At 39.3% G+C, this 26,333-nt stretch overlaps 1 protein-coding gene across 1 annotated transcript; it reads left to right on the plus strand.

Moving 5' to 3' along the window:
• Positions 1 to 3,895: 3,895 nt before the first annotated feature.
• On the plus strand, positions 3,896 to 21,371 carry LOC103152078 (bone morphogenetic protein receptor type-2-like). Its single transcript, XM_007572410.2, has 19 exons — positions 3,896 to 4,155; positions 5,112 to 5,260; positions 7,942 to 8,133; positions 10,591 to 10,803; positions 11,505 to 11,609; positions 11,983 to 12,074; positions 12,238 to 12,471; positions 14,797 to 14,911; positions 15,614 to 15,774; positions 15,855 to 16,002; positions 16,080 to 16,216; positions 16,775 to 16,911; positions 17,682 to 17,868; positions 17,971 to 18,064; positions 18,142 to 18,221; positions 18,299 to 18,403; positions 18,482 to 18,634; positions 18,934 to 19,816; positions 20,372 to 21,371. The coding sequence occupies exons 2-19, from the start codon at positions 5,173 to 5,175 to the stop codon at positions 20,677 to 20,679; spliced, it is 3,432 nt and encodes a 1,143-aa protein (XP_007572472.1). The 5' UTR covers positions 3,896 to 4,155; positions 5,112 to 5,172; the 3' UTR covers positions 20,680 to 21,371.
• Positions 21,372 to 26,333: the final 4,962 nt, after the last annotated feature.

Raw genomic sequence — 26,333 nt, forward strand, 5'->3', positions numbered from 1 at the left:
TCTGCCATTAATGACTTTTTGGGTTCCCCCACACCGTTGGTTTAGTCCAATGTGTAGGAGGTTGTTAAAGTCTGAGGTGTGCAAACATGAAAAATTGGTTACATTTGTCCTTTGACCCAAAATGGCCACCTCCCTGTACATCTTAAGGCATACCTCCAAGGAACTTTTTTTCTTGATTTGGAGGGCATGTACCTGTGTACCGAACTTCAGATCTCAACGACCTATGGTTTGTCCTATTTCAGGTAAGGAGGCACTGTAGAGCAGTTTGGCCACGCCCACTTGCGATTCCTTTAAAATTGTTAAATGTCCAATGGGGAACAATTATGAGGAAAGTTTGGTGAGTTTTTGAATACGTTTAGGCTCCCAAATTTGCGATTTCAGGTGGAATAGAAAAAAATAAATAAATAAATAATAATAATAATAATAATAATAATAATAATAATAATGAGCAAGTTGTAGCCTTTGCTGCTGGGGCCTAATAAGAAATGCAGTATAACATGTTTTATGGAGACCTGGCTGCAGGATAATGTCCTGACTCCAATGTCTCTGCCAGGCTTCCTAACTTTATGAGCAGACAGATTTAAAGAGCAGCAGGAAAAGAAAGGGAGGTGGATTAGCAGTGTTTGTCAACAACAGATGGTGTCATCCAGGACATGTTACTGTGAAGTGTCGTCTCTGCAGTCAAGGCATTGAACTCTTGTCCATGTTATTTACCAAGAGAGATCATCAGTGTTATTTGTATGAGGGGTCATTTAGGACAAAAACTATGTTTTGTTTCTCACACTACCAAAGACTCATACACATTCACAAAATACTAAAATTGCGAAAAAACACTACTAAAATAGGTGACCTGACCCTCCCTGGTGAACATTTTACAGCAATGAGCCAACACATTTTCTGGACCAGAATCTGAGTACATCATGAAAGATTTATTAAATTCTGTTGGCAGAAACACACATAGTCCAACATTGTCGAAGTGTAACCAATAAACAGTGGTGGAGAAAGTACTTTTACTTACTTAAGTAAAAGTACAAATGCACAGACAAAAATTTACTCAAGTAAAAGTAAAAGTACCACATTAACATTTGTACTTAAGTAAAAGTAAAAAAGTACTGGCTTTTAAAAATACTTAAGTATTAAAAGTAAAAGTATTTGGTGAATCGCTAATACAATATCATTAAGTGAACCGATAGAATTTAATTTTAATACGTCAGAAATGTGCCATTTTAATGAACAATGTCACAGGTAAAGCATGTTTTTGTTGTGTTTACACTCTGTAACATAGTTTAGACTTAGATATGTGATTCTATGCATCATAATTTCAGGGATGGAAACATCTTGTCTCCTGTCCTAACATAGCATGAACTTCACTTTTTTGCCACTAATGGCTTTTATTTTTAAAGAAATCCAACAGAAAGGGGATGGAAAGAAGGTGGGTGGGGGAGGACATGGAACCAAGGAGCCAGTAGCAGAGTTGTAGTCAAGACCACTGAACCCAAGACCAAGTCAAGACCAGCACCCTGCACTACATGACACAAAAAAATTAAGTTTTACCTTACAAAATTGCTTCACAAATTGATCTGAAAGATCCACATTCCCATAAAACACCTAGATATTAAATACTTAGAGGTGAAATAAATTTAATCAGTAAAGATCGGTCCAGAAGAATCGGATCGTTCCTGAATGTCATATCAATGCAGACTTTGGTGACAGCGTTGTATCGCAGATGCAACATGTGTCTCAGAACAGCTAGCTTTTGCTAGCATCACGTCCACAGATCTTACCTTTCTTTAAGCTGGAGCTCCGCGTGCGAGTAAAGGTGGAGGCGATGGATGACAACAGACACTAAGTCACGTGATTGCTTGGATTTTACGGCGCCACCTTAAGACCCTGAACTTCACATTTTAACGGACAAAAGAGCAATGCGACGTGGATGTAACGAGTAACGCGACAGTTTTGTAGAAATGTAGTGAAGTAGAAAGTACAGATACTTACTGTAAAATGTAGTGGAGTAAAAGTAGAAAGTATCCATTATTAAATCTACTTAAGTAAAGTACAGATAGACGAAAACTGTACTTAAGTACAGTAACGAAGTACTTGTACTTCGTTACTTCCCACCACTGCCAATAAAGTGACCACTTCTGTGTTTTTTGTATTTCATTCATTGATTTACTATCTAATGGAAGGTGAATAGAAGGTGTTATGTTACCACAGCAGAAAATAGTCACACAACCAGACCTGAAACCCTTGGAGCAGATGGCATTGCACAGCTTTTTGCTTTCATTTACATGAAATGTTCCACAAACTATATCAACGAGATTCAGACAGCCATGAAGTTTCTACTTCCTCATGTCTGTGTAACGATCGACCAGCGACCTGCTTCAACGTCTGAGCTGCAGGAGTCTGATTAACAGGCTGTAATATTAGGAGACGTGTTTCTGCTGCTGACATGGTCATCACATCATAGGAAGGAAATTCTTAATCCTTTCACAATAAAGCTCATTACCAAATTTCATTCTTTACCTTACTTTTTGATATCCAACTAGTTGGTCCAACTTGTCCAAGTAGGATAATTAATTTAGCTTTAGCTACTTGTAAATATAAAAATGTTAAAAATGCCACGATAAAATACATGAAAAACAAGACATGTAGAAAATAATTGTAACTTGATAACACGAAGCTCTGTCTTATTAAAAACTGTGAAATAGTTGGTAGCAGAATGGATGATTGTTCAAGTTTCAGTTTTTAATTTTATTTTACTTTATTTAAATGTTTATTGTATACTGGGAGTCATTTTAATATCTTTCTCTTTCATTTGGTCTAAAACCTGAGATGCTGTTACTGCATTATTTTTATGTCAAGGTTAAAATTTAAAGTAACCCGAGACCTGTTATAACATGTCACAATGTGTGTTTGTTGGTGGACCCAAATGCAGCAGGTTGAGCCATAAAGTTGATCTTGTAGATTTAATGGGGGGAGGGGGGAATGTAAGAACAAAAACTTACAAAATCACAAGAAACTGATGGAGCCAGAACCAAAACAACAACAGTGAGTAGGCAACAGGAGGAATCAGCAAGGAGTGTGAGCAGAAGGGTTTAAATACTGTGAGGATTACCGCTGGAACAAAAGACGTGGGCTGATTGCTAATGAGTTGCAGGTGTGAGAGGAGAGAGCAGGAGGCAAACTGATGAAAGAGAGAGAGACAGAGTGAGAACGTGAGGGACTAGGAAATGAATGAACTAATGAATAACTAGATCCACAAAATATAAAGTAGAATAACAAGGGATAATTAGAGACAAAGAATAAACATAATTAGAATAAGATAAAATAAAACAGAAACAAGACTGATGACAGGAAGAGACTAACAAGCATAAACCTCAAAACATCCCAGGATCCCAACACAAGGAAGCATTTTTTGTTGTTTTAAGTATGTTTTATTCAAGTTATAAGTATAGTAACAGTGATCTAAAACAGCTAGTGCTATTTAAGATGGGATTTTTTGTTTTGTTTTTTGTGTGGTTTCAAAACAGAAAATTTTATTTTTTTCATCACTAAATAATAAAGCAACACCCTGATGTTGTGCAGTGGGATGATTATACTTAAAATGATTACTAATTAAGAAAAAGATTGTAACTGTTTTCAATAATATTTAATAGCTTTCAGTGAAAGTTTCTTCCAAGATTTCCAAGTTTTTGTTGTCGTTTTACACTAAGAAAATTACTGTGCTTCAACACCTTCAGTATTTTGTTGTTCTAGTTTTATAGTAGAATAAAATTCTGAAAAAATATTGATGTGTTTATGTCAAAAAATAATGAACATATAATAAAATACTATCTTAAAACACGTGTCTTTGGGGTAACTATGATGCTTTTATTTTTGATAAAGTCTTCCGGAAGTGATTTCTTCAGCTTGACGGAGTGATTCAGCCGCAGAGAAACGGAGCGCAGCTTCATCCCTGCGCAGTTTCTGGTCCTGCCCCAGAAACCAGCTGCTGGACCCGGATCAAGGCCGCAAACGAGATACCGGACCAACCCGAACCGAACCGAACCCCTGCAAGCTATTCTGAACTGAGCCGAGCTGAGCCAGGCCAGAATAAAGACAGACAGACAGGCGGCTTCATCTCCTTCTGCAGACTGAACGGAGTCTTCCTCACCGGTACGAACCGATTCTGGTGGTTTAACCTTTCTGCGCGTGTCTGTGTGTCTCTGTGTGCGCGTGCGGGCCACTCCCTTTCATCTGCTCTACCTGCAGACGCACTGGTCAGGTGATCAGAGCATCCTTCATCTGACCGGAAACACACGTGTGTCCTGAACACACGGGGTGAGGTCATAAATGTGTGTAAATGTATGTGTGTGTGTATAATGGAAAAATCTGGTGGGTTTTAAGTGAGATCAGTGAAAATCAGCTGTAAATCAAAGCCTGAATGAATGATGATCAATAATTAGCCTCATGTGGTGACCTGGGGCCTAAAGAGCCAAATAGAAAGAATAAAAACTGTATTTTCAATAAACACGGTATGCATTTGTTGTGATTTAATACAGCAGAAGAGCCACTTTCAAGAACAATCAGCGATAATACCGTGGATAAACAGAAGATTATATTTCTGTTTGTATATTTTTCAGATTTCTTTTTTATTTATGGGTCACATTACAATCTGTTTGGTTAAAAAGAAATATTAAGTGAAAACAAAGGTAGATCTTAAAATCAAGGATTAAGGAAGTGTATGAAACTAAATGAGTAAAAATAGAAATATATTTAAAGAAAAGTACATGTAAAGGCTTTTGAATAAATGTGTTCAGTTGTCTTTTAAAACTAGACCTTTAGTAACTTGAATTATAACATTTACTTGATTAACTTTTTGGAAAAATGTAGTTTTAGAATTGTTTTTACTATTTTGTACATTTTACTTTGAGTAATGTTATGAAGTATGACTCCTACATGAGTAATTTCTCGGACAGCTACTTTCCATTTAAATCTAAATACAAAGAATTTAAATCTTTTTTCTGTTCAACATGATGTGAAGAGAAGAAATTTAAAGGTAGAAATAATGAAATGATGTTCTGTCAGCAGTGTGTTTCTGTCTGTACATAAAGTAAATGCTTGTTTTTCAGAGTCAGCAGAGATGAGAACATCCTGTTGGTTCCTCTTGATTAAACTGATCCAGGATCAGTGATGTGGGCTCAGTTTCTGCAGCGATCCAACATGGCTGCCTCAGCGCTGACAGTGTGTGTGTTTATTCTGCTGCTGGCTGAGATCAGAGGTCAGTATGAAGCACAACATCATCATCTTCCTCATCATGAGCAGACAGAACAACAGGGAGCTGAAGTCACTGCATGCAGCATTTATAGATCTGACATGACTGTTTAGTCTGTATCAGCTGCTAACAGCTCTATTAACCCCACATCCAGACTAAGATCTATATTTTTAAAATGACAAGAATAAAGTCATAACATTGTCAGAATAAAGGCGCCATATAACCAGAATCAAAGTGGTAAAATTTCATGATGGTTTTAATGAGGAAAAAAAGTTTTGATAAAATAATTAGGATCTGACAAATTTGTTCTGTTTTTAAATAGACAGTCGTTTACACAACCATTTCAAAGTCTTGGTACTGATAATTTGACGCAGATGTGTTAACAGTTGAAGTATTTCCTTCTTTGTAAAACTGATACCAAACATCACAAGATGATCAACATTTCTCATTTAATTTTTAAATTTTTGTGTGGAAGTTCTCACAAAATTACTACTTCATTGTCTTTTTTCAGTCACAATATTATGACTTTATTCTTAAAAAAGTTTTTTTTTCTTCTGACCCTAATTCTCTGTTCTAATGTCCAGAGAATTAAAGGAATTACTAAAAAATAACTTTCTTAAAATTTTCTGATTTCTGTTGTTTGTTCAACTGAGATCCGAGTTTCAGTTTAGATAATGATAATGTCTGCAGTTCATCTCTTTAAACTGATTTTGTTGATTCTTGGTGAATAAAAACCTGTAAAAACAGATCAGATGATGAGTTTCTATCAGGCCCTGACTTGTGACCCTGTGAGATTTTTGCTGTTTTTCTTCACTGACATGTTGATTTTGTAACAAACTTCAACATCAGTCTCTGTAACAGACTCTGATGTTTGGCGTCTGAGGCTGCAGGAGCGTTTTTTCCTTCACATTCCTGAAGTGTTTGTTCAGTTCCTGCAGCTCCTGATGAACATGCTTCGCCTCACTTCCTGTCTGTTCCTGATTCCTGACGTTCAGAGAGACGTCAGGAATCAGGAATCAGGAGACGGGCGGTCTGGACCGGTACTGTTGTTGAGCAGATGGTGCTGATAAGATCCCTCCACCCTCGGCTCATTGTGACTGCCAGCAGACTAAACACTGAGACTCTGCTAGCTATGAACTGCTGAGAGCTGATTCACACACACCTGATTATGTTCCTCCAGGAACCTCAACTGAACCCAACTTAGTTTGTTGTAGTTTGTAGTTTTAGCCATATAATGGCAGTAAAACACAACACATTGTTCTCTAAGGTGCTTCTAACATTCAGTTATATAATTTTGCTGTAATAAACTCATCTAGTAACAAGATTTCTTTGCAAGTCTGCACTGCTCTCCCAGCCTTCTCATTCTGCTGCTCTTGTTTGTCTTGCAAGTTTACTTTGCTGACAGTTGTAAAACTTTATCACGGTTTTGTTGATGGAACTACTTCAGGAACAGAGAAGTAGGTTGTGAAGTTGACAGTTTCTGTTAAAGTGGTTCTCTGTAGGAATTGTTGCTCCATATAAATTGTTGCGCCGTATAAAGTGTCCAGTGAGACGTGTTGTTGGATCATCAGATTAACAATGTTGATGTAACGTAACCATAGCAGCCTCAGGCCTCCGATGTTCCTCTCGCTCTTCAAACTCCGATGCTGTCAGTGTTTATAGTCGCTGAGACCTCAGAGTGTTTGGCGTTCGTCAAAGTTCCTGTTGGTCCTTAATATTGTAACACTGCTATGTGGGGTAAATACATGTGTTGCCACAAAGTAGGAGATTGTGAGTGAAGAAAGAGCAGCACAACAAAAAACAAGAGCATGGCTCTCCAGACTTTTTATATAACCTTCATCCAATAGAACTACAACAGTTTTCAGCCCTGACAAAAACCACCAAAGAAGAAACAAAACAACTCCTTTTAGAGCCACAGCACGATTTCTTAGCCATAGATCAGCATTAGTAAATAACTGACCCTGTCTGTAACCGCATTAATAAACTTAATTGCATAATTGCATCATCTTACAATAGCAACTTCAGAATGAAAACAGTTTACCTGGAGGCTTCCTTACTGATTCTTAAATATAACTTTCAATAGATATTGATCATAACATTATGGACTAATAGTTTGTTAGACTATCACCCCTCAACTTATGACTCACTAGCATCCTGGAGATGTGTTGTTATATCTGTAATTAAGTTAGCTGCAGGTTCTTCTTGATTGGTTTGAAGTTGGTAGAATATGAAGGTCAAACATCTCAAATTTGTTCTTGTGCTTCTAATTTATGTTGTGGTAAGTAGGATGGATAATCCTGATGAAACAGCACACTGCCATCAGAAAGTTTTACATTTTTTATGAGAGAGCACATGTGTTAAGTATGTGGTGCTTCTTAAAGCCACATCTGCATAAATTGCTATAACTCACTGCTTCCAAGTTAAGTGATTTGGCACACCAGTGTTAATTCTTCCATTGTTAGTGTGTTAAGTTGGGAACAGTGGTGAGAATGGTTACTGTGACTGGTTTTAAGAGCCATATGCAACCATCTACGATGCACTGTGTTCTCTAACACCTTTGTATGACAACTAGCATTATCTTCTTTATCTGGAAACCATGGATCAGCCTAAAGTCCAGCAACAGCTAGCCTTAGCTGTTTTTAACGGTTATCATCTTATGGCTGACTGGCATCGTCCTCTGCTTGCAGGTTTGCAGTTGGAGGACCAAGAGGAGAGAATCTGCGCTTTTGCCAGCAGCCTGAAGGGGGCGGAGCCTGTTTCCACCAATGAGCTACGAGGAGAGGTTCAGGAGAACGGCACGATACGCTGCAGTCGCGGCTCCCGCTGCTATGGATTGTGGGAAAGACGCGCAGACGGAGAGATGCAGCTGCTGAACCAAGGTCAGGAACGTTCAGGAACGCTTTTCCATTCAGAGTTTGAACCAGAAGGTCTGGCCCAAACTGTGTTCTGGTTGGCCCAGAAGGTTGTTGTCTTTCAGACAAAATAGAGTTTGGGAAACAAACAAACAATTTAAGTAACTCCCATTTCCTCTGAGTATTAGATTATCTGACAGTCAGTTGTTCCTCTGAGTTTTTATGATTTGAAGCATCTTGTTTAGTGTTTTCTGATGTATCTGTGTGTCGTCGACGGAAGCAGTTTATAAAATCCAAACCTTTAAAGTCACAAAGTGAAAAGAAGAGGAAGAAAATTATTTTCTTGTTATTTGTCTGATTTTAATCTTGCAGTTTAGACATATTTATATATGTATATGTACGTCTCCTTGCTCTCAGTTTAAAAAAGTTAGGGGTTAATTTTATCGGGAGATAAAGCCTCTAACTCTCAATTATCTGCTGCTCTGAAGCTACAGACGATCCAACTACTGTATGATCCTAATGTGATTAAACTCCTCTATTCATATCAGGAGTAGAGTTTGTTATTATTATCACAAAAATAAATATCATGTACAATATAACTTTATTAGAAGTGGTGGAAATTAACTGGACAGTAAAGAAAAAGCTATCAAACCTCAACGGTCTTTGTAGCTGCTGCTCAGAGTCTTGACCTCAGGTTTACTCACATTGAAAGGAATTATGGGATGGAGTAATCTGATTTCCTCTCATTCAGGAAGCTCCAGTGTTCCTGTGGAGGAAACAAAGGAGATAATAAGAGAACGACTGTTTCATTTCAGCTTGAAATCTCTGCTGGCGTTTAGGAACTTCCAGGTCATTCCACTCAGTTTTTGTGGAATTGTAGAGCAAATATATTAATATCCCTGAAACATTTTGCTTTGTTACAACCACAAACATCAAAAGTATTTTATTTGGATTGTGCATGACCGAAACAAATAAATCCCAGGAGTTTAACGCATTCATTTCAATTAATTAGTTACATAGATTTTAATGCATAAACATTTTTAATGAAGTTAATTGCATTTATTTTAACATACATCGTTGGCAGCCAGAACCTTTGTATTTGTTCTATTCTGACACGCAAACAACATCCGAAAACAACAATGATGAGCAACAAAGCTGCTTCTATTGAGTATGGGTATAATAGCATCACTCTGATGAGTGAATATCCTTAACACCCGATTAAAAATAATAAATATCTTTATTGCTGAGCTGACTTGTCTTCTTATTCAACACTTTAGCAGCAAAGATGGTTTTTGAATACAAAATGTTGCTAATAGTTTTCGATTAAAATATTATTAAAAACCCTGAAATTAACTGGATTAAAAATTTTACTTGAGTTCCATAAATAATTGAATTACACTGAAGAGAAAGGAACATATGGGTCTCAACTAAATTCTGAAAAAAGTATACCAAGACAGTTTCACTGAAATTATTGCTATAATCCTTTTGAGGTCGATCCCAACCAGATTGGCACATCTAGAAACAGACATTTATTAATTAAATTTAGCAAATCAAGCTCAGTCAGACTGAGTGGAGCATCTGTTGGGTTGTCCTGCTAGAAATAATCCTCCACCCCGTCTCTTTTACAGCCTCCATTCAGCCTCTTTCTAAATACAGGACAGAGGCGATGGGTTTAGGGAAATGTGGCATTTTGCCTGTCAAACAAAAAGTAAAACAGTCGTCCCATCTGACCAGAAGATATTCTTCCACATATTTGGTTTCTCCTAATGGCTTGCCAATTTACAAACTGAGCTTCTCATAATTTTCTTTCAGTATTGCCTTTCATCTTTGATAAAGGCCAGATTTGCTATGTGCATGACTAATATCTGTCCCACCAACAAAGAGTGGTCTTGCCTGTGGATGTCTGTTGCCATGGTGATCTGTGAAGACAGTTTGTTGCACTTAGTTTCATCTAACATTAAGGAGTATGAACAGAAATACGCATATCACTTCTTATGCTATTATTTCCAAACATAAATATTTTAAGGTATGCATCAATGATGTTTCATTTCACAATTCTTCAGATCTTTGTGTTGACCTCACATAAAATTTATATCACTTAAGCTTATTATCACGGTTTCATAAACTGTAGTTAAAAAGTTTTGCATAGCACCGTAGATGCTGTTGCAGCTGTTTCAGGATCTGAACGGTAGTGCAGAGGTAATCCATCATTTACCAGCTCCTGTTGTCAGAACTGTTTTATTAAAGACCCACTTCTCCTACTGGACTTTATCTGGTATAAAACATGAAACTTTAATGTCAGAGTTTATCTTTTTTGGAATCGTTTTGTTACTCTGCATTTGTTTAACCTTTACTCAGCAGCAGATCTGCTCACGGCCTCCAGTAAAACTGAGACTCTGCAGCCACTGAAACTCTCAACATTGATAGAAAGAGAACAGGTCAGCCATTTTTAACAGTCCAGCTGAATAAACTGTTTCCCTCCAGGTTGTTGGATGTATGTGGGCCACCACCAGGAGTGTTATGGTGACCGCTGCGTCCTGGTGACTATGGCTCCATCTCAGATGCAGAAAGCCAGCTACCATTTCTGCTGCTGCAGCCATGACCTCTGCAACAGTAATTATACCGAAGCTCCGCCCACTGCTGACATGCCCAGCCTGAGGTCGATGAGGAGGGATGACCTGAACCTCAGTCCCACAGGTGAGATCCAACCAGACAAGTGTTCATCACTACTGACTGAAACAGGTTCAGATCTAAAAAGAAACATTTTACTGCATTTGTTTGAATAAATGTCTGGTGGAATGTTCTTCTGTAAAAATCCTTTTCTGACCCGGTTCTAAAAGGCATCTACTTTAATATATCAGTGACAAATTTGCTCTTTAAATTCTTGTGGGTAGAAAGAGGCTGTTTATTTGTTGAAGCATGAAAAACAGTGAATTTATCAAGTTTAAGATAACACTTTCAGTTGAAGTAAGAAATCCTAGAACATTAGAGGGCTCTTTGTGCTTTAGCTGTCAAATATTGGAGTGACTTAGTTTCACAGTTGCAAACACAAAAAAACAAATATTTATTTCATTTTTATTTACTTTTTTTTGTAAGTTGGAAACAAATTATTGAAAAGGGTTTGCTTATTAGCTGTCCAAATTTTTGACCTTGTCTGTGTTTGAATCACATTTGAACCTTTGAAAATGAAGTTTTAAACCCCTAAATTAAAAAAAATATATTTTTCTAACTTCTGCTCATCTTGGATGGATTTTACCTCCAGCTCTGAAAACACAGACTGTTGTTCATATTTATGTTTTCTGACCACTGGTTTATTCGGGATCTTCTAAACTTCACAGGAAGTGACAGATGTCAGACAAACATGTGTTATATGAACTTACATGAACACCTTTCCACAGATCGTCAGATGACAGCGAAGGAGACGACTCTTGTTGCCCTGGCAACTGTGGCTATAGCAGCACTTCTCATCATGGCGCTGTTCCTTGGATACCGGTTGATGAAAAGTAAACACACTGAAACATCTTTATAATAAACAGGAAAAAGAAAACAATGTGTAGAGATCACAGATTACAGATACTGCTGTGTTCGATTTAAAAAAATGCTTTTGTTATAAAAAGCAAAGCTTATTAAGAAGCAGAAGCACCAAGGAGGAAAAAATATCCCGTGTATTACTACTTAGAAAAACATATCAAGAATCTAAACAGGGAAGAAAAAATATTTCAGGGTTCATAATATCAAGTTCTAGAATGTTTCCCTATGATTCCTGAAATAAATCCCCAAATAGGTCTTGAAAATGTTAGCATATACAGAGACACAATTAGAAGATACATATGATGAATAATAACAGATAATTGATCCTCTGTTGTGTGGATCCAGGGAAGCATAAACACGGTCTGTCTGCTGTGAATGCAATGGAAGCAGCAAACTCTGACTCAGCTGTGGACCTGGACAACTTGAAACTGCTGGAGGTATTTTGATTTTCAGTTATTGTGAGCTAAATAGTTTTTTTAAGAACACAATATGTTTTCCATGTAGAAAATATGATATGTGCAGATAGTGATCAAAGATTAACTCCTTATCAGCATTGGAGAAAATATATATATTTTAAATGATCCTCTTCCTCTCTGACAGCTGATTGGTCGAGGCCGTTACGGAGTGGTGTATCGTGGCTCTCTGAATGAGCGATGCGTTGCTGTTAAAGTTTTCAGCTCTGCTAACCGCCCAAACTTCTCCAACGAGCGCTCCATCTACCGCCTGCCTCTGCTGCAGCAGCACGACAACATCGCCCGCTACCTGGCCGCCGACGAGAAGACGACAGGCGACGGGCGACCAGAGTTCCTGATCCTCATGGAGTACTACCCACATGTAAGTTACAAACAACTGGAAAAAACTAAACAAATATCAGGAAAATCTGAAAAAGCAAACATAATATGGGGGATTATTAAAAAGAGTTATAGCAGAAAGTTTACATTTTAGATTTAAATGAAATTCTCATATTTACATCAAAAAAATATGTTCAATCTCCACAGAATTCAACCAGATTTTATTGATGAAATGGGAGATTTTCATCCTAAAATGCATAAAAATTTATAATTAAAACCGGATAAACTAACAAAATCCTGGTTATTTTTGGAGTTTTTAAATTGACTCTATAGATTGGAACCAGAGAAATTCCTGTGTCCTGCTGGCATAATTTCCTGTTTGAAAATAGTGGAAGGTTTGATGTTAACCATTACTGCTCTGATCTTATATCTTTTACACTTTGTATCCTATAAATCCTAAATAAATCAATAAATAAATCAATCCTATTGACATGCAATAACCACTGCAGCCTGTAGGGGTGCTGTGGTTCGGACATTCTATTCCCACCCATGGAAATATGTCTGTGGTCCACCATTCCTCCAGTCTTTGTGCAGGGAAATGGTGCCGTCTTGTCTGTTTCCTGCCTGGAGCCGCCAGCCACACACACACTCACACACATACTTGTCTTTATGTGATTGTAAGGGCAGTTGATTAAAAGTCATATTTCTAGGACTAGAAGCAAAAACCTGACCTAAACCAGCTTGGAAACAGTTTTAAAAACAAATCTATATAAAAACCAGTTTCACCGGGAATATCACAAATCACATAATATGTTATGTGAGAGTGAATAAAAACAAACTTTAAAAAAATAGTTTAAATCATCAAACTGAACCTACTTAACTGTAACATGAATACAGATTAACATGAATAAACTTTATTCATGTTAATCACTTAAAAGCAGAAGCAGGTGTCTTTATTACTTTACAGAGGCTGAACTATGTTATTTTTTTTAACCCATATTTGCAAATCTTTCCTTATGGTTTGTAACTTTAGGAGGGCTGAGCCCCACAACATGATTAAATCCGTCTCAGACTGTTATCAGTAAGTTTGTTCATAAACACTAACAGAACATGGAGAGTGGAAATAAACAGGATGGCAGCTCTTTGTGAGGCGGTGTGACGTGTCTGTGGTGTTTTTCTGCATTCCTCTACAGCTGGCAGGCGTTCATTAACAACTCTGCTCACAGACTGTAACCCAGACTGTAAAAAACAAACACAGGAACATTTACATGTTTTTTTTTAATATATGAGCTCATAACACAAACTCTCTGTTGAAATCTGGAAAAAAAAAAAAAAATTCTGCTGGAAATTAAACCATAAACACTTAAAACAGAGGGGATCAGTCTACATCCTCCTGGAGTAATACAAATATTTAGTCCTTAATAAACAGCTTTAACCTTCTTGTCTTCCTACAAATGTAGCAGCAGCTACTGATTCATTTTTGGTCTTACACAAATCTCAGAGTGGTTCCTGCACCTGATTTTTCTTTCAACTAAATAATGTTCATTATGGTTTATCTGTTATTCATCTCACTGCTTAAAGCTGAACTAAAAACAATTATAGTTTTCACAAATGGATAACCGAACGCCTTAAACTGTTCTTAAATAGTACTGAACAGCACAGCAAGAGCCAGCTGAGTTCTGACATTTATTTTTCTAAAAATAACACTAAAATAATAAAAAAGACACTGTAATTGGTAAAAATATGCAGGTCTTTCATGTAGGGAGAAAAGAAAACTGTTTTCTGGGAACAAATCCAGTAAAAAAAAAAAATCTTTGCCTCAGTTCAGAGACAGTTGGCAGTTTTTCCTTTCCTCACATTGATCCGATCTGCCCAGTAATACTGGAGTTCTGCTGGTAGAAAGTTAACCAGTGATCAGGTTCTTATAAATCCTGGACAACTCTAGACTTCAGATTTTAAAACTTTTCTTTGATGCCTTAAAACGCCAGTCCATAACAGTCCATAAGTTACATGACTGTTTGCCTCCAATATTTGACATTAAATCTGTAATCTGTTTCCTAATGAGACATTTTGCTTCAACCTTTAAGTTAATATGTTTGGCACAAGGTTTCAAGGTTTTTGTTTGGAAACAACCAGAGAAATCCTGACTTATTGACATAGAACTGACCCAAAAGAAACGTGTTATTTTAAAATATGAGACTGAAAGAGAATAATTTTTATAATTAGAAAAATGTTGGAAAGAGACTATTCAGTCTGTTTTAGTCAGTTTGAAGACCTGGAAGCTACAGATAAACTGTGTTAATTGAATTTCAGGCTCAAACTAAATGAAGGTCTCCTGTAACGTCTGTAACGTGTGGATCTGTTTCAGGGCTGTCTGTCTCAGTACCTGTCTGTGCACACGGTGGACTGGCTGACCTGCTGCAGGATGGCCCACGGCATCACCAGAGGACTCGCCTTCCTGCACACTGAGCTCTACAGAGGAGGTAAGAAGCTGTTATCACAGGCAGTTATAGAGGAACGCGTCAGTGATTCACTTTAAAGCTTCCACTAAGCTGACAGACGGTTTGGGAACTATTTTCTCTGGCGGATGCATCTCTGTGAGGAGCATCAGGGATAGCAGGATGGTTTGTGTGGGAGTCAGAAGAAAAACAATCTGTGTTTTCATAGTGATGAAGACAGACATCAGTCAGTGTGAGAATGTTTCTGACGGTTTGGATGAAACGGCGCTCGGCGTCAAAAAGATTCATTCTCACACACAGCATGCAGGAGGGAGATTTCGCAGAGTAGCACCATCTCCTCCATCTGCTTTGCTCTCTGTTTGGTGTATTTCTACTCTAGATTCACAAAGCAGATTGCACTAAGCTCATGCAGATGCTGACCTGCCTTTTGAGTCCAGCTTTTTACATCATATCAGTTTTTATCTGGTTGTCTATAAAAGCAAAAACTGCTTTTAGGTCAGGATAAGAAAGGATAGCCCTTAACTTGCAGAAGGTTCTTTTCAGCTTGCTGTATGAAACAAGATTCTCTAAAACTAACAGAATATTTTGTATATTTTTTTTGCTAAATTAAAGATTAAATAATTTTCTCATCTGTCCTGGGGGATTTTATTAGAAAAGTTTTGCACTAGAAAATAAATCATTTTATCCTCGGACCTGAACTCACCTGTTGTGTCTGCTCCCACTCAGACCAGTACAAGCCCCCCGTGGCCCACAGAGACCTGACCAGCAGGAACGTTCTGGTCCGATCCGATCTGTCCTGTGTCCTCGCCGACTTTGGCTTGTCAATGAAGCTGACTGGAACCAGAACCTGTCGGCCCGGAGAAGATGAAACCATGGCCATATCTGAGGTCTGGACCGATGGTTTTTCCTGACAGGTGATTAAGCTGTAATCAGATGAGTGGGCGGAGCTAATGGGCTGCGTTTGCAGGTGGGGACGGTCCGGTACATGTCCCCGGAGGTTCTGGGAGGAGCGCTGAACCTCAGAGACTGTGAGTCGGCTCTGAAGCAGGTGGACGTGTACGCCCTGGGTCTGCTGTACTGGGAGAGCTTCAGGAGGTGCTGCGACCTGTTCCCAGGTAAATCCTGACCCCACCTGCTCTGTCCGACCACCAGGCGCTCAGACCGCCTCACTGACGGGTCGGTGTGTGTTCAGGGGAAGCCGTTCCAGAGTACCAGCTGGCGTTCCAGGTGGAAGTCGGGAATCATCCGAGCTTCGAGGACATGCAGATCCTGGTGGTCCGAGAGAAACACAGACCCAGATTCCCAGAAGCCTGGAAGGAGAACAGCCTGGTCAGTATCCCAAACTCTGTCTCTCTTTCCATTCTCTTACAGTTTATTCATCAAACTGAAGGCCTGTAGGCCAAAATCCAGCCAACGACATGTGGCCCTCTGGAGTGTTGTGGCCCTCAAGACTCTAAAAGGCCACAAAAATATTAGTTCAAAATAAACAATATGTAGATATTGTTTAATCACTTAAATCAAATCAGTTTTTTGCATATTATCTAACTGCAATGTGAAAAGATATTAAATATTACATTTTATGAAGTACTCATCAAACACAGAGGAAGCTATAATACTTTAATAACTTAACAGGTCGTTTTATCCGTACATTTTGCCGTTACCTGCCCTTTGAGGACATTCAAGATATTGACGTGGCCCAAAATTAAAATCAGTTAAATAAATTAAAATCACTGCCTTACAGAATGGATTCAGGATTGAAAAGCCCATCATCACATCTGATTTAAAATGACTAAAACAGATCAGAAACCTGATAGAGTGTTAGAACTGTCTGGTTGTTCAGGGCCTGCAGCTGCTGTTTGTCACCGACTCAGTTTTATGTGTTTGTAGGCTCTGCGGGCTCTGAAGGAGACCATGGAGGACTGCTGGGACCAGGACGCCGAGGCTCGACTCACGGCTCAGTGTGCTGAGGAACGCCTGGCTGACCTCATCCTCCTGAGCCCCCATACGGCACTGCACAACCACAGGTAGAGACCGAGGTCACACCTGGAACAGAGGAGATACAGGAACAGGAAGATATTTAGCTCTCCCTAGAAATCACTATTCAGTCATTCTTCTTCTTCTGTGGAAAGGTGTATCACCAACACCTATAGGCATGAGATCCTATGAGTTTCTGAATCTTCCATTACCAACAGGACATCAAGTTTTTGCATCTCCATTAACTGGATCTCCAGTCCAATAAGCTCTTCAAACAGACAATGCTTGGTACTGGAGTTGCTGTTTGAACCAGCAGATGTTTTCTTCCATCTGAGTATTTACAACAATTCAAGATAACGTGGTTCATAGTTTCTATACCCTGACAGAAGTCAGAATATCAACATATTAACCTTGCTAACATGGATTTGTCCCTGCTATTAACGTCACAATACCTGGCTCTGCAAATTGTGCAGAAAAACTTGTCTTCCCCTGGTTTCTTGTTCCCACTGCTGGTGACGATCCATTCATTTGATTCAGGTGTGTTGGATCAGGGAGGCATTGATAGGTTGTAGCATGGAAGCTTTTCAGGATGGGGTTCAGGAACCCCTTGTGTACTGATTTATACCCACATATTGCTTTCACATTCTGAAACTAAAGTCAAACCTTTCTCTTAACATGATATACACAACAGTAGCTAGTTTTTGTTCATATTCATATCACATCAAATTTTTTCTTCTCTAACAAACAGATTTATAACTCCAATCCCACCACAGCAATAAACTCGTGAAACAATCTTGAGTTTCTGCTTTCTATTCCTCAGGAATCTGACTCACAGCCGCTGGACGCCTCAGGTTGGCTCCGCCTCCTGCTACATCGAGGATCTCCAAGTGGGCGTGGTTAAAAATCTCCAGGGAGACGGACACTCAGCGTCGGTTGTCAGGACGGCCATGAGTGCAGCAGAAGTCGGAGAGAAGAACAGGAACTGCATCAACCAGCAGCGGCAACAGGTAGAAGCTCAACAGACGACACATTAAATATGAACCGATAAAGAAAGAAGTTCTGACTCTCTCTCTCTCTCTCTCTCTCTCTCTCTCTCTCTCCTCTTACAGATTCAAGCTCGTTCGGCCTCCTCAGACTGCAGCATGTCGACCTCCAGCAGCCTGAGGAGGGACTCTGTCCTTTGCAGCGTCTCTCAGCTAAACGGTAACTCACTGATCTCTGAAGCTCAAATTAGAAAACTTCAATCCAGATAAATCTTTACTAGAACTCCTGTCCTGCAGGGGGCGCTGCACCCAGTATTCCTGTCTGTCTGCAGCTCACAGAGGAAGACCTGGAGGCCTCCAAACTGGACCCTAAACAGGTTTTATGTTTATTTAGTCTTCATCTTCTCCTCTTCCTCCTCACAAGGCCAGCATCTGTAAACATCTGTGTTTGCAGGTCCAGAAAAACCTGAGAGAAACTTCTCAGGAAAACCTGATGGAGCATTCTCAGAAGCAGTTTGGATCAGCACCGCAAACCTCCAACCTGCATCACAGTGTGGAGGTAAAACTTCTCAGTTTCTCTCAGTACCTGAGGAATTGACACTGAACTGTGTAACACCTGTTCCTGTTTGTCCTGCAGGCGACCAATCAGGAAGCAGCAGGACCCTCCTTCTCCGTCCAGCCCCTCCCCAAGCAGCAGAACATCCCCCAGAGGCCCACCAGCCTCCATCTGCTCCCCAAACCCAGCGAGTCCCGGCTGAAGCTGGGAAGGCTCAGGTCCACCCACCGACAGGTATGACACCCTGTGATCTCATTGGTCAGAGAGAATCAATTGGACCAATCAGGTTCATCTGTACCCAGACAGCAGAGAGAGATGATGGGGCTGAATCTCTGCAGGAATCCTGATGAGAACCTCATCAAATTTGCAAATCTGATGATTAACACCATAAATCAGTAAAATGCTGATCTGCAAAATAAATATACCCAAATATTTCAAATAATTGTTAGTTGCAGCTCTACATCAGGTGAACCTCCTGTCCAGGTCTGTGTGATTCATTCTCCTCCAGTAAGCCTGGATCTTCTTTGTTCCAGGTGGAGACAGGTGTGGCTAAGATGAACCAAGTTATCCCATCTGTGGAGGCACACCTGGTTACCACGGTTACCAACATGAGGGGCAGCGCCGCAAACGGGACTGAGGTCCTCTGTGCCTCCAGCAGCCACAGCTCCGGCGTTCCCGTCCTGGTGACCAATAAGACGAGAGGAGGAGGGAGAACCAACCCTGCAGGGCCGCAGGAGGATGAGGGGGATGAAGGACAAAGAGGAGGAGGAGGAGACGGGGACAGCCAACTGAACCTGAATCTGAACTTCAGTCCTGATGAACATGAACCTCTGCTGAAGAGAGAGCAGCTTCCTGCTGAGAGCGACCCTCCTCATCATCATCATGGTCCATCCAGTAGAGCGGGAGGACGAGGATCCAACTCCAACAACAACAACAATCGCCTCCCGCTGGGCTCAGAGTTCCATGTTCCTGCAGAGGTCAGTGTTCCTAAACCAGAAACAAGGAACAGTGAACCTCCTCCTGCAGGCTCAGTTATTCTTTCTGGATTAGAAATGGTGTCGGTTCATCCTGAGGACAGAAGTGAAGCCGCAGATACTGAAACGTGTCAGAAAGAAATTAAAACTCCAACAGAAGGAGGCCAACAGGAACAGAACTCAGTTTCAGAGGCATCAATAGCTCCTCTGAACCCGTCGCTGGTAGAGATTACAGCTACAGGAGCTCCACCTCTGGACATCTCCAACCTGGAAACTAAAGATTTGGATCCTGCTCCTGCAGAAAGTCTGGCATCAGAGCCCGTAGAGCTGCAGAATCAACATTCAGAAGCTCAAACAGCCGGTCTGTTGCTCAGGCCGACTAAAACCAGGAGGCCGGAGCGTCCATGTTCCCTGGACCTGTCCTCCTCCTGCATCTCATCAGGTGGGTCAGCATGCTTCCTGTGCAGAACATTCTGAGATAAAACCCTGAAAATATCCAACTCACCCACTTCTCAGAGTTTGTGGTTCAGATCTGCAGGAACAAGTCAAGTTAATTTGTACAGCACATTTCAGTAGGAATGTAGTTCAAAGTGCTTTATACTAGGAAAACATTATACAGTAACTAATTATAAAACAAACAATAAATTATTTTTATCCATCATCAAAATCATCAAGCAAATACACATCAAATATATTCATGTTTCAGTTATTATGAGTCAAAAGCAGTTTTTAGCCTCTATTTAAAGGAACTCAGTGTTTCAGCTGTTTTGCAGTTTTCTGGAAGACTTTTGGACTTTGGAGGCCGACTTTGGAAAAGTCTTTGTGGCTCTGAAGGTTCAGGTCCAGTCCAGATTTCACTGGTTTCTAGCTGCAGTAACTGAAGCTGTATGCTGACTCTAGATGGTTCCTCTTTTGGCCCAAAGATAATACCTTCACTTATTAAGAGCAGTCCATGTTTCTCCTCCTGCTTCCTTATTCCCTGCTCTCTTCTTCTCAGATGATGTTTCTGTGATGGATCACGGCAGTCTGAGCGCCACGGGTGAGAAAATCAAGCGCCGCGTGAAGACTCCATACACCCTGAAGAAGTGGCGTCCAGCATCCTGGGTGGTCTCCTCAGACAGGGATCTGGACCTGGAGTTTGAGTTCAGCAGCGGTCAGGTCCAGCTGTCGTCTGGTCCACTCAGAGCAGGAGGAGCAGCTGTGCCCAGAATCAACCAGTCCAAGTCCAGCATGGCCGTGTTTCTGGTCGGAGGAGGAACCACGGCGACCACGACCTCCGAGCCGGATGGGATGACCCAGTTCTGAGAAGCCTGCTGCACCCAGTGGAGATGTTTCCTTTTTTTTTTTTTTTTTTAATAATTTAACTTTGGTTCTTAGCAGTTAACTATTTTGAATACAAAAAAAAACATCTGAGGTGGAACAAACCTGATGGAACTGATGCTGTACATTCAGAGGGCATTATTTGTGAAACTCTTCAGATAGAGAACAGGAACTAGAATAATCTACTCTGTGTGCTCAGCAGGGGGCGCTGTGCACTACATCCTACAACGAATAGGAAAAAAAGACAACAAGATGCAGAAAGATACATAAAGAGAAATCTACAGGATTTTCTTCTGTAATTTTTAGGCATTTTTATTCTCTGGAAGCAGAAACAAGTTCTTCAGATGTTTCCCTGGATATCATATTTAACAAAAATAGCATCTGAGAGCATTTTAGGATCCTTTTGAAAGGTTACTTTATAGGAAAAAAATCTAATCCTAAACCCTTGGTGCTGATATGAGACAAAATGGAAGAGCCCTTTTTAGATTAGCCTTTCAGCTGGTTGGTTGTGACCTGCCTGCATTTTCCTTCTTATGTCTGTCACCATGGCAACACACCGGACACACAGCCGGTCAGACATATTTCATTATCTCCACCATTATGGACTGAATAGTGTTCATAAAGATGATTTAAACAGTTGGACAGCACTGAGATTCACTTTCTCTGATGTCCAACAGCAGCATAAAAAATATTAGTCACATTCACACTTTAAATGTTTGGCTGCCACTTTGATAAGTTTAATTTGCACATTTTCCTCATCTTCAGGCCCAAATCAATAAGCACAATAACAAATCCCTCAAGATTTCTGTATGGAAAGAGGAGGAACTGGTTAATTTGGGTGTGATGTCATTTCCTGATCCAAATTTTATCTTTTGATGTAAATCAGATCTTTGCTCACCAGGTTATCTTCCTGCATCCTTTTGGTATTCAGACTAATAACTGGAATATCAACATAAAATAATTTGTGATATGGCACCAAAAGGAGCACAAAGACACACTGCACAGATTTTCAGACATAAAACTGGATCAGAATTAAACAAATTAACCAAAACCCATAAAATTATTATATAAATGATAATTTCACTCAAAGGCTGTAAACTTCTCTGTTGATTCAGTTAGTGGGAACAGAGAGGCTTTCATCCAATCATGTTTTATTTCTTTAAGCACTTTAAGCACAGAGTTAGAGTAATATATTGTGTATGTGGTTCAGTTTTAGCACAAAGAGCAACTAATTTAAGAAGTTCTCACTGAAACAGCAAATGTTGATCTGCAGCTGCTTTCTTAACCTGTCTGCAGTCTGGGTCAGATGGTCAACAGACAAGTCTTCTGTTGGAGAATCTATTTTCTTTTCACTTTTAAAAACTGGCCATAAAGAGCCACAGAGAAGCAGGACTGAAGTCTGAAGACAGAGGAATGAAAACGACAGACAGGTTCAGGTTACGGCTCAGATCACAGCGGGACTGAATGGAAATTAAAACATCAGAGTTGTTGGAAGACAGAAGAATAAATGCAATCTTTTTGGTGAACTGTACCTTTAAACAGCTGCTATCTTGCCCCATCAACATCGTCTTCTCCTTGATGATCCATTAAAGACCTTTAGAGTTCAGACCTGATGTGATTTGAAATAGTTTTAGTCTATAAGGTTAAAATCTTGAATCCTTCAGATTCTAGCAGATCTCATTTTCTATCGTGTTAAAAAACAAACTGGTTTCCAACAGGAAGTTTTTAATGTCCATTTTTCTAAAACAGGAGTTAGATCTTTTTTTTAAATATATATATATATAAAAACAGCAGAACATGAAACAGATTTCAGTCCAGTTTCATGTTTTCTTTGAGCTTTTTATGACGGAAGCTCTGCAGATGCAGGAGACTTTTTCTGCAAACTGCGGCTGTTTTTTATAGAAATGCCTGCAGCGATATGTTACATTTATTCACATTTCATCTATATCAACTTGTTTAAATGTGCACTTGCAGTAAATTAGCAGCATTTAGCTTTTAATAATGGTGTCAAACTGTTATTTAAGATCTGAAGATGCCTTCTTAGTTGTGTTTGGTTATTTTTGTATTTTATACTCTTTGTACTGTTTTTAGATCCTGGTGTGTGTGAATGTGTGTGTATTCTGAGAAACTGTTCCTGTTTCATTATACATGCATCGGTGGATCTGCTAGAAGACTGAGCTGAACTTCAGGGCCAGATTGGTTCATGGAGAACTGAAGCTGCTCTTTCACCCAGGAGGAACAGGACTTAATGAAGGAAGACTTTTTATGGGAGCGATGGTGAAGGAGCTCTGGTTTTACTGGTTTTACTGGTTTTACTGGTCCAGGATGTGTCCACCAGTCCAGCTGCTGCAGCTGTCAGTCATCATCTCCCTCCCACTAAAAGACTCTGAAGCTAATTTTGTAACCTCCCTCTGTGCAGCTCTTTCTGCTGACAGATGACTGCACATAAACTGATCTGTCATTTGCTGGATCTTGGAAAGAAAGTAAAGTTCCATCTTCATCACAGTAAACTAGAATCTCACTGGGAAGTTTGCTTATTTCTATAAAAAGTGAAACCCATATATTTATTTCATACACAGTTATGTGTGTATAAAGTGTTTGTTTCTGTTTATTTTGAGGTTTATGACTTACAGCTAATGAAACAACAAAATTCTGCTGGTCTAAAAATAACAAATAATTTTTATACACAGTAATACTGGCTTACTGGAAACCATTGTCTATTTGCGATACAGTAAATGACTCTAATTCTTGGTCTGGGCTCCTTTTGCATTAAGTTCTGCCTCAGTGGGGTGTGGCATGGAGACAAGCAGCCTGTGGTTCTGCTGAGGGGTCAGTGCGTCTCAAACGAGGCCATCAGCTCATCTGTATCCTTCGCTCTGTCTCTTCTCTTCCTCCGAAAACTGGGACCTTGATTTCCAAATTCAATGTAAACTTTTCCTTCATCTGAAAAGAGAACTGAGCCAAAGTTCAGTCCTTTTCTCCTGACGTTGGTTTAACACAAAGTTTCCATTTATGTCTTGAATACATCTGTATGTCAGGACCATGAAAATCATGTCTTATGTCTTTAATGAGCTTCGTTTTGTATCCTCTCAATGCTCTGGTTATCTTTGTTGTTTTTCCACCTTTTAGTAGATTTCTTTCTTCCACTACACTTTGCATTACCATTCCTGGATACGGCGCTCTGAACAGACTGCTTCTGAATCTTTTTAGTTTACTCTTCCTGTGCATTGACTGTCTGCTGGTCAGTTCTGATAGAATAATGTACATATACTTTTCTGATACTCTAAATTTGAGGTTTTCATTAGCTGTAATGATAGTCATAGTGTTCAAAGTGAACAAAAATAAATGCTTGAAATATATCCGTATGTGTATAGATGGAAGTATCGTCTCACTTTTTTAAATTTGTGAAATCAAGTAATTTTTCCATGATATTCTACAATATTGAGATGTGACTGTAACTGTCACACTGTGCTGCTAATTAATTCTGTATGTTAGAGAAAAAAAAACATTTTAAATAGACAGCAGCCAATCAGTGTGTGCATTAAGTTTTATTATTACAAAATGTAAAAAAAAATGTAAAAATGACATTTTCCAGAAGTTTATTAGCTGTTATCAACTGAACTGAAATCACAGGTTGCTGCTGAATTTCCCTTTAAAGTCTTTACTGTAGCTCTCATATTTGTATTTAATAATCCTTATCTGCATCTGTAGAAATACATTCAGAGTTAATATATTCACCAATGTAGCCTCGTGCATGACGCATCAGCTCAGTAAAATGTTTTCTGTTGTAAACGCAGCGGGTTTACAGGGGCTGGTTCTGGTTCAGTTCTGCTCCTGGACTTTCCATCTTCATCAAAACAAACCCTTTCAGTTCCACCATCTTTAAATAGCCCCTTTCTTGATACTTGCTGCCATCTGATTGGTCAGTTAGGTAAAAACCGAACAGAAGCGGCCCGTTAAGCCTGCCTGTGATCATGTCCTGCTTGCTGTATGACTGATGATGTAGATATAATCTAATATGTACCGGCTGTGTGTCCTCTGATGGTTCAGGGATGTTTGAGCTGTTGTTGAACTTGTGTGTTTCTGTGTTTTTCTGTCCAACATGTTTCCTTCAGTGTAAATACTCACTGTAAGCTTCCATAGGAGACCAAGTAGCACAGCTGTATACGGTTAGTGTTGTAGTCTCAGCTGCTCACAGTTAGAACATGTTGCATCTCCTTCACTGCATGCTGCCCAGTCCTGCACTCCATTCTTTACCAAGGTTCATCCCAGCATCTCATATCTTCATGTAGAGACTGAAATAAAAATATTGGAGCTTTGAGTTCATCTTGAAATTAAAACAAAAGGTTTCAGAGTGTTTCTTTATGTCAGGTTGTTTTTCCATCATGTGGGGAAAAGTTGAGGAATTTAGCTATTCGGCAGAAGTTCAGAGTATTTGAGAGTATCCAACAAGATATTATCCACTGATTCCCTAACTTTACATCTTTTGATCCACAAAATAAAAATGTAAGAGTCCTGTGACCCAAATTCTTGGTTTAGCATGCAATAATTTTTACTGAGTGAGTTAAAATGTGATACAAGGGCAAAACAATCAACAGCAAATGCAAATGTATTCACTATCACTAATATGCTGCTTTTATTTATTCAAGTTCTGTTTTTATCTTGAAAGCATTGATAAAATGCACATGGTTTCTCTCTGCTATTTTTGCTATCAAGGTTATTTTTCCCAAGAGGATCTCAAGATAATACACTTCCATGTTTGCTTCCCCAACTTTGGGAGCAACTGTTGTAAACTCCTTTGTAGATTTGTTGATATTTCCCTTGTTTTAGAGGGAAATATCTTTTGTTCACTTTAACACATTTTTTTTTTAATTTTAGTTTCCTTTTTTCTGTTTTTATTGTATACCTAGGAAATTAGTAAATCAGGGGAAAATGATAAAAGAGCTCAAATTAAGCAAAGGGCAAGTCCTGCATGATGTTTATGTTTTAAATAACAATTAGTTGGGAAATCATAAACTGGTCCGAGTGACAGCTCTGTTCCAAAAGCAATACTGCCATCGTGTGGTGAAATATATACACTGCAGCTGACAAAGATTCCGATTTAGCAAACTGTAGTGAAAAGCGTCTGGTGTCCATCTCCATCGGCCAGTTTGTGGAGTCAAAACATTTATTTATTCCATGGTACATGACTATTTATTAACATTTACTTTTGGATTGTTAAGATAAATTTGAAGGAATATGTTATTAAATGTCAGACACCCTGAAGTGACCACCATCTCTGAACCTGCAGTTTCTGTAGCTTCCCATTGTTGTCAATCATGTACCGTAAAATGAATTTCACCGATGCGCTGTTGCAGGATGCTAACCCAGAGTAAGTACAAATTATTGAATTTAGTTTATGTCAGTTTCTTGTCAGAATTGATCTATTACACAATGAAAAGTGTTTGAGCGTGAATGTTAACCTTTATACCATTCTCCTTGGGATACAGTGTAGCTTAATAACGTTAGCAAGAGGCTTTGGTTGAAGTTAGTACGTGATTTGTAACCTGTAATCCAGAAGCTGGATCAAAGACTCATTCAGCTGACCTGCAAGAGTCGAATAAGACACTAACATGAGACGCTTTTAGATGACTGGTTGT

Source organism: Poecilia formosa, unplaced genomic scaffold (assembly GCF_000485575.1).
Source record: "Poecilia formosa unplaced genomic scaffold, Poecilia_formosa-5.1.2 Scaffold300, whole genome shotgun sequence".
Taxonomy (NCBI): Eukaryota; Metazoa; Chordata; class Actinopteri; order Cyprinodontiformes; family Poeciliidae; genus Poecilia; species Poecilia formosa.

Coding starts and splice junctions, on each gene's coding strand:
- LOC103152078 (XM_007572410.2), top strand. CDS start 5,173: ATGTGGGCTCAGTTTCTGCAGCGATCCAACATGGCTGCCTCAGCGCTG. Junction 8,134..10,590: donor GATGCAGCTGCTGAACCAAG/GTCAGGAACGTT, acceptor GTTTCCCTCCAG/GTTGTTGGATGTATGTGGGC. Junction 12,075..12,237: donor ACAACTTGAAACTGCTGGAG/GTATTTTGATTT, acceptor CCTCTCTGACAG/CTGATTGGTCGAGGCCGTTA.